The following is a 9294-nucleotide window of genomic DNA, read 5'->3' as shown; positions in this document are numbered from 1 at the left end:
GGGATCCATAATCATGCTCCACTGTCCAGTGCAGCTGAGCGGAGCGCTCAGCAGCCGGAGAGCTCAAACGGCGGACATGTGGTGTAGTTGTGGATTGGACTTTTTAATTTGCTTGTATCGCGATGCGGTCGCTATTCTGATGGATGGAATTCAGAGAGTGGAGGGTATTTTCCAGTCAGATGTCTTGGCTGACTGGGAGGTTGGGGTGACCAGAGATTTGGCTGGCCCCCATAGTAACTCTGACGACACCTGGGGGTCCCAGACCCCCTGTGGAAGACCCCTGGTATTAGCTACAATTTTTTGTTATCAGAGCCCAGTTACAAAAGCTTTTATGCTTCACTTATGATCTAATTTGACACTGTTCTGGAGCAGGAGCAGAGCAAGGACTGTAATGAGTACTGAGATAGGCTCAGGGGTCATTCCGGGGGTCCCAGGTGAGGAAAGACCCCAACCAAAAGTCAGAAAGGTTATTCTGGCTGCTTCAAAAGTGTAATAAATGAACTCTAATATTATGAAAATTGGACATTAACTGGCTGGCAAACTGTTCTGCGAGGTCCTAAAATAGATGACCCCCAGAAAGGGGGGAAAAGTTGGCACCCATCATTTACTCATAGTTTGGACTTTTGGATAGAACCGGGATCAATTTTAGCACAGAAATCCTACGGAAGTATGCCTACACATCGTACCACACTATTTGTTTGAGTGATAGGTGGAGTATTGTTGTTTAGTTTGAGTGACAGGTGTGTAAAGTGTTTATAACTGAAGTATATTGTTGTTTTGTTTGAGTGACAGGTGGGTCAGTAATGTGTTCAGTAAGCCACCACTGTTGTTGAGTGAGTGCAGGTGTACTGTAAATTGTTTATAACTTAAGTATAATTGTTATTTGAGCAACAGTTGGATAAAGTGTTTATAACTGAAATATGTTGTTGTTTATTTTGAGTGACAGGTGGAGTATTGTTGTTTAGTTTGAGTGACAGGTGCAGTATTGTTGTTTAGTTTGAGTGACAGTTGCATTAGTGTTTAGGCCTATAACTGAAGTGTGTAGTTTGAGTGACAGGTGCCGGGTAAAATGTTTATAACTGAAGTATTGTTTAGTTTGAGTGACAGGCGGGTAAAATGTTTACATCTGGAGTATTGTTGTTGTTGTTGTTGTTGTTGTTGTTAGTTTTAGTGACAGGTGTGTAAAGTGTTTATAACTGAAGTATGTTGCTGTTTGGTTTGAGTGACAGGTGGAGTAGCCTATTGTTGTTTTGTTTGAGTGACAGGTGGAGTATTGTTGAGTGACAGGTGGGTAAAGTGTTTATAACAGGAGTAGGCCTATTGTTGTTTAGTTTGAGTGACAGGTGTGTAAAGTGTTTATAACTGAAGAATGTTGTTGTTTGGTTTGAGTGACAGGTGGAGTATTGTTGTTTAGTTTGAGTGACAGGTGGGTAAAAAAAAAGAAGTTCATAACTGGAGTAGCCTATTGTTGTTGTTGTTGTTGTTAGTTTGAGTGACAGGCGGGTTCAGTGTGGCGTGATTATGGATCCCACTGGGAAAGATGGATAACCACGCCCCAGACTCATTTTTGAAGCTTGTGATTGGCTGAACCGGATGTAGGGAGCGCTCCATTGTAGTCACTTGGACTGCGGCAGAGGTGCACCAAAACCTAAACCTATCTCTAACCCTAACCTAGCTCTGGTCCATCGCGTCTCCTCCCGGAGACGCTCTGACAGACGCGTCGGGAAACGCCTGGACTCGAGATTGTCGGCCCCTCCGAGCGCTCAACATCAGTCAAAATAAACAAAACCGTCTCACCAAACCAAAGGTCGTTTTGCGCTGTTGAAAGTCTATTCTCCGCGGTGGTGAACCCGTCAGCACCCCACCTACTCTGTAAAATACATTAATTTTGGCATGAAATAAAGTGCATCCAACTCAACCGCCGCTTATTTCCGGGTTGTGAACCATTGTATCTGCGGTGGCCGCTAGGTGGCCTGAGGTGTGTGCGTTTTATTTCATGACAAAAATAATGTATTTTACAGAGTAGGTGGGGTGCTGAGAGGTTTACCACCGCGGAGAATAGACTTTCAACAACACAAAACTACCTTTGGTTTGGTGAGTAGTGAAGTAGTTTAGTTTATTTTGACTGATGTTGAGCGGATCGAGGGGCCAACAATCTCGAGTCCAGGCGTTTCCCGACGGGTCTGTCAGAGCGTCTCTGGGAGGAGACGTGATGGACCAGAGCTAACCCTAACCCTAACAACTCTAACCCTAACCTTAACCTTAACCCTAACTCTAACCCTAACCCTATTTAACCTCAGTAAAACTAACGCTGGTGAATGCTAACCTGGTGAATCCATTTTCTCCAGTGGGATCCATAATCAGGCTTCAGGCTGACCATCGCATTGCATTCGCAACGCCCCTTCGTTATTCCAGTTCCGGCGCCGAAAGGAAAGAGGAAGTGACGCCGGGTGCAGAAGATGGCGTCCGCAGCAGCACGACAACAGTGTATGTATGGATCCTAGCTGTGGTCTGTTGTCCATTTAAATTCAACACTAAATGGTGCGTGCCGTGCAGGAACAGAAAACAAACAAAAAAACACCACGATGGCGACGCTCTCCTCCTGCCTCCCGTTCCCCTGAACCCCTGCGGTCGGGACTCGAACCAGCAACTCTATGTCTGAAGGCTCCAGAGCTGTCCGCTGGTCCAAGAGGGCTTGTGGTGGTGGCGGAGGAGGTGGAGGAGGTGGAAGGGATTCGCACTGCCGAGGTGAGATGAATTAGCTTTAAATGTATATTCCTCCATGATCTGCACAAGAACACAGATCTCCAAGCCCGAAAACGCGTCCGAGAGGACGCGTTGTCGGGGCTTGGAGATCTGTGTTCTTGTCGAGTGACACACCGCAGTACTACGGATCATAATAGGCTTTCTTTTAGCAGCTTTAGCAGCTCTGCTTCAGCTACTGCATATCATTCGTTAGGTTTATATATCGGTTGCTTTTGGTGTGAAAGGGAAACCCCTCCCTCCAATGTACAATGAATAGAAATCAATGCATCTGATTGCTTTGCCTGAGCCAATACTTAATTACTCATATTTATATTATCTTAGTAAAAATGCATAACCACTCATTTGAGCTGAGAGAGGGAGAGCTGCTATTATTTTTTTTTTATTTTTGTTCAGTTGAACACACGAAAATTGGATACACTTTGATTGAATACTTTATCAACAGCTAGTTTGCAAAGAAAATCATAGAGGTAGCATTTCCATACAAAACAAACGGATAAAACCCCAAGACACATTGGGCTCCTGTATATTCAATGACCTGAAACATTTGAAGACAAACAATGATAATAGTATGCCAAAAACGTCATATAAACAATCTAAATCTAAAAGAAAAATGAGCACAGTAAACATATACATCGATGTACCATTGCATTGTGAGATGACGTTTATTAATTTGACTTGTTCACATCGTCAGTGTTTTGAAACCTGTTTCATAAAATAAAAAAAAGATCAACTTCATGGCTACAATAATGAACATTTTTCTGATTGCGGGAGCACGGCCAACAATAAGGGGGGGGGGGGGGGGGGGGGGCGTAGGTAGCTATATTCCACAGGTTCTATATTCCCTGGATTCTTTTCCCCCGCTTAAATTACCCTAAACCTAACCCATAACCCTAACCTGACCCTAAAGTAGGTGTTGCCTGGCTCCAGCCCATAGACCCGCCCACTCTCTGAGCGGACTGGTTCTCTTGGTCTGGTGTTGTCATATGACGCTTAACTTGATATGATATCTTGGCATACCAGCCAATGAAATCAATGCAAGACGGAGGAGGGGGTGGGTCTAACTTTGGAAAATCAACAAACAGTGGAGGGGGGGGGGAGCTCAGCCGAAGCTCTTAATTGCTCCCTTTGAACTTCAAAGCGGGGTTGTGCACACCTCGTTAGCATCAAAGACAACGACCTGTTTGATGCCTGTCATAGAGGGGAGTGGAGGGGGGAATGTTTTTGTGTACACACAAGTCAAACACAACCCCTCCCACCAAATCTCTTGTGATTGGGAATTTCAAATCCCCTCCCCTTTGAAATCTCTTGCCAATGGGACAATGTCAGACTCAAGCTCAGCGCAGAGTCTGAAATCAGGCTAAAGTAGGTGGGGAACATAGAACCTGGGAAAACAAAAAGTAGGGTTGTTGTGTTCGGGTGCATCTCTCCATTCCGACATGTCTCCTTTCCGACAGACACTAACCCTATCTCTTACCCTAACCCTAACCTCTATGGAAGTGTTGCCACTCCGACAATAAGTCACTGTCGGAGTGGCGACATGTCGGAATGGAGAGAGCCCCCCGTTGTGTTGTTTCTCCTTCTCTTTCCTCTTTCCTCCCCTCATTATCCGTCCCGTCCTTTTTCCTCTGTCGGTTTAAATGCCTGCTGTCTTTGTCTCTCTTGACTTCTTAACAGAACTAGGGAAACACAAACATATGAAATGTGAGCGGCCCCTTCTCCTTAGCGCCCTGCTAGAGAAGCCTGTGAGTGTTGGCCCAGGCTCCAAAAGGTAGGCCGTTCTTCCATCACCCACATCATCACAGAGTGGAGAACAAGCCCGCTGTCACTTCCCCATCATCTCACCTGTCACGGTACGAGTCCCTGTCAGTCACTTGCTGCTGCCCCCCCCCCCCCCCCCCCCCCCCTTATTATGTTTGCTTCATGGCCAGCCTCACACACTACTGTAAAGGATTTGTTCACTTTCTACTTGCAACAGGGGTCTTCAACGTTTTTTGGTTTTGTTTTTTTCAGGCCAACGACCCCCCTTACTAGCTGAGAGAGGGAGATCACCCCCCAACAATTGTGTTCCACAATTTACTTTTTCATAGGTGGTGTCATAGACCAGTGTTTCTCAAATGTTTACATTTCAAGATCTCCCCTTAATTAACTCTGTCAGTAACAGATCCATTTGGTTCCATTTGTATACTGTTAGAGTTACAGACTTGTATGGGTCGATTTAGACCCCCATAAAGGAACCCACAAAGTCCATGGAATCCACTTTGAGAACCTGTCATGGATGATCATCAGTGTTGTGTTTTTGTTGTTTATTTCAGACATTTGACCTCTTAAACCCTCAATACTTTAAGTAAACTTGGCCTTTGGCACTGTGCTTGGTTTGCTTCTTTTTCGCCTGTACACCAAACGTCTTTGTCAAAAATAGCCAATCTACAAGCTCACACCGCCTCACACTGCTAATGTTCCCCTCAGAATAGGGATGCAAGTGGTAGGTTAATGTAAACAAGTTTGTTTACCCCCTGTTGAAGACCCCTGACTTACAAGGTTAATTATGTTTTAGCTGACCTGCGATCAGTAACCCCTGTCAATATGTTGGAAAATTGGAATTCAATTGGCTCTGATGTTTGTTGTTGTTATGAGCATTTTTGATTCACAAGACAAAATCTCGATTTTGGAACCACAGTCAATACTGTATATACATGCCCGATTTTGGAGGAAAAATCATGTTTCGTTACATATATTTTAACATTCAACATAATTAGTCGGTGGCGGATGCTATAATTTGCGATACCAAATACCAAACCTTGACAGCCCATTCATCCAATGGAAAAGTTCTGATTATATTAAACAACTTTAAACTCTCCAATATTGCACCTGTAAGATGCACGTTTTTGTTTCATAAAAATCCATCGTTGTCATGTTATGACCAGCTTTCTGTTGATAAATTCCATCCAGCGATCGTTTTCTGTGTTCAATTATTTTGGAAGCATTCGTTTTCAATAACTCAAAGTCCTGCTGCCTCCTCTCTCTCGGTCGTCCTCAGACGAGCTTCCATCGGAGTCTCCAATCTTTCCGGTTCTCCATACACCCGGACAGCTCCGAAGAGCTTTCAGCTCCCGCATCTCTCTTTAGGACGTCCACATACGTTAACGCGGAACGTCCTCGCGATCGATGCCCGCGCGTTGGTTCCCACAGGACCAGCCTGCTGGCCGGGAGCTCCCGATGTCTGTGGCAGTGGCCGGCCAGCTTCATCCTCCTAGCTGCTACCTTCTTGCTGAGCCTCGGAAGTTGCCTGTACATGTCCTTGTTGGTAATGTGGATGTTCTGGTCCACATTCAGAACAGCTCGTAGCTTTCTGGTGTAGCACCCATCCAGGGACTTCTGCAGGGTGGGTGTCAGGGTCCAGCTTTCGCAGCCATACAGGAGGACAACTGTTCCTAACCCTAACCCTAACCCGACTCCACAGTGGCATGGAATAGGCTCAGCTTTATGTGTCGGGGGAGATTCGAGCACCACACTCTTGACATGCCGTTCAGGGTCCTCCACACTAGTGCCTTCCTGACCTTAAGGTCCCGTTCTGTGGAGTTCATCCAGGAACCCAAGTATTTGAAGTCATTGACCTCTCGCAGAGCGTTGCCATCTGATGTAATCGGCGGATGGTCCATGTGTGGACCATGTGGATAGGTGATTACCTCAGTCTTCTGCATCTTGTGCAATTTCGAAACGGGTGGTACGCAGGACCGCTGGGAGACTTCCAAGTCCAACAAGTGCTTCTAAACTCAAACAGAATTTATATTGACAGAAAATTGCTCATAATCTGACAACGGTGGACTTAGTTTTATGAAACAAAGACTTGACCAAAACAAAAAGGATAACCCAAGCTATCTGTACAGGTGCAATATTGGTGAGTTTAACATGGTTTAATAAAATCAGATCTGTTGGATCAATGGCTTGTCAAGGGTTGGTATTGCAACTTGGATGCAGATAGCATTATAGCTTCTAAGTTGCTTGCGGCTAACACATTTGTACACTGACCACATGATTGCAAGTTAACGTCCCGGATTCAAAACACCTCACTCTGTTGTGTTTCCCAGATTCAAAACACCTCGATGTGTTTCCTGTCTCCCTTCACGATCTGTCCCAACAGTGCTGAAATGAAAACATGATCATCATCGATAAAGGAACGATTATAATAATACAATGCCTTGCTGTTCTAGACTGTTGTGTGTGTGTGGTCACACTTTAACGTGAGCATTGTTTTGGCTACGTCGTCTAGGTGATTGACCCCTCAGAAAAAGGGATTTTGTTAGGAATCTCCTGGACACAAGGGGCACTGTCCTCTGATTGGCTCGGACAACCCCCTCTGACATGCCCGTGGCCAATCAGAGGTGAGTGTGCATTGCGCGCACAATGTAACTGTTCGCGCGTGATTGTGGATAACTGTGCACCCCTCTGTGTACGTACATTGTGTCTTTTTGTTCCTTTCTTGTGGTGTGTGTGTGTGTGCATGTGTTTTTGTTTGGTGGTGCACGTTTGGAATTGTGCGTGTTCATGCATGCATGTGTTGGTGTGGAGAGAATTAAGTCAAGATTGTGTGTGTGTGTGTGTGTGTGTGTGTGTGTGTGTGTGTGTGTGTGTGTGTGTGTGTGTGTGTGTGTGTGTGTGTGTGTGTGTGTGTGTGTGTGTGTGTGTGTGTGTGTGTGTGTGTGTGTGTGTGTGTGTGTGTGTGTGTGTGTGCGCGCGCGCGCGTGCGTTTTGTTTCTGTGTGTATGCTTGCCTTGCACTGTGTGTCGTGCATGTGTGGGCATTATAATATGCAAGGCTTGTGGGGGGTGTTATTATGTTCAGATGGTCACATTGGTTCAGATGGTGTGTGTGGGATGGAGAGGTTTTTTATTCTTTTCGGGAAACAGTCTCTGTCCGGTGGAAACCTCATACTGGTTGTCCAAATCTGTTACTTTTCAGGATCCAAACTCAAAAATTACAGATCTACGAGCTCAAAACGCGTCGTTTCACGCTGCATTTCGAGCTTGTGGATCTGCCACTTTTTTATGCTTTCGTGTGACGCTGTTGTATGATCAAATAAGGCGTTCATTTTATGAAAAAAAGAAAGAAAAAAAAACCCCCATCAAAATACGGACACTGGAGGTTTCTGCCCGACACAACTATATGTTTAAGCGAGCAGAATAGTGCCAATTATACCCAGCAGTATGTGTGATTTTGATGCATATGTACATTCAACTTTAGCGAGATGAATAGCTTGATCTGCTTTGTAGGAGCCGAAGTGCTGAGTTGTGAAAAGCAAACGTCCTATTGAGTGCCCTTCCGGACCACAGTCACACAGCCCACACTCCAGCACACTGTTTTCCTTCTTCGGAGAGACACTCTCCATGTTTGTGCTGAAGTCATCTCTGTCAAGTCCCAGTCGAGCCACATTTTTTTTTTTTTTCTTTTCATTTCTTAAATTTTAAACGGCACCATCTCTACTCTCTAATCCTGTGCTTACAGAGAGTCAAGGGCTTGCAGTTTTTCATCGCAAGTTAAAGGCCCCAAACAAGCACATTTCACTAATTAACACCTTTTTTTTTTAAGCCAGAGAAGGGGAAATGAATGGCCCTCTGTGACAACTCTGGCAACTATAGCTATCCTGCGAGCCATTCCTCTAGTTCCTCAACAGCCCTTATGTTGTGTTATTTGGCACTGCCTTCATCAGTTATTTTTATTGTGTTGGATGGACAGTGCAGGTTGAAATGACAGCATCTCGATGACAAACAAATACAGTATATATATATATATATATATATATATATATATATATATATATATATATATATATATATATATATTATTTTTTATAGTAGTATGTGCTTTGCAGGAATAAAGTGAACGGAAAAGAAATAATGCATTCGGTATGAATGCACAACCCATTGGCCTCTCTAAATTGACCCTTACAAATCTGTAACTATTGACAGTATACAAACAGAACCAAATGGGGCTGTTAAGTATGACATCATTTTGTAGGCAGAGGAGAATTTCTGCCCCAAGTTTTCGTGAATCTTTTTACTATTTTTACTATTTACACATTTTTCTTCTCTTTGTTTGTTGAAAGGAAAGTGTTAGAATTATACTTTAGTCGTTATTTTTGTCTCGGTTCTGTTGAAATAGCGAGGGACAGAAAATGCTCTGGGGGCAGAGTTCTCCTCTGCCTACAAAATGATGTCACGGCTTAAAAACCCCATAGACCCGACAGTATAACGGGTCAATTTGGTTCCGTTTGTATACTGTCAAGAGTTAAGAGAAGTCCTTGAAAATGTAAAGTTTGAGAACACGGAGAAAAAATGCAAACATTCCATGCAAACGCACAAATGCACAGACATGTACACGGAACAGTTGTGAAACTGTAAGGTTCACACTAGTCTCTCGATTACAGACTTCTGCATAGGGTTGGGCGATATGGAAAAATACAATATCACAATATTTTCCCAAGCTGTATCGATTTTATCACGATTCTTTTTCACGTTGTTTTTATGGTTA

General features: G+C 44.1%; 1 protein-coding gene across 3 annotated transcripts in view; it reads left to right on the top strand.

Moving 5' to 3' along the window:
• Positions 1-2469: 2469 nt before the first annotated feature.
• Positions 2470-9294, top strand: part of klhl15 (kelch-like family member 15) — a 32113-nt gene continuing 25288 nt past the window's right edge. The window contains exons 1-2 of one of the 3 annotated variants that reach the window (XM_080752304.1): positions 4598-4616; positions 7037-7148. In XM_080752304.1, coding sequence (XP_080608430.1) covers positions 7129-7148 — 20 coding nt within the window. In that variant the 5' untranslated portion in view covers positions 4598-4616; positions 7037-7128. Of the gene's footprint in view, positions 2749-3683; positions 4535-4597; positions 4617-7036; positions 7149-9294 lie in introns of those variants that run through there. The other 2 variants (XM_080752305.1, XM_080752306.1) reach the window with 2 other exon arrangements.

This window comes from Nannobrachium achirus (assembly GCF_963921795.1).
Source record: "Nannobrachium achirus genome assembly, chromosome: 21".
Classification (NCBI taxonomy): Eukaryota; Metazoa; Chordata; class Actinopteri; order Myctophiformes; family Myctophidae; genus Nannobrachium; species Nannobrachium achirus.
This window is presented reverse-complemented; position numbering and strand designations above follow the sequence as displayed.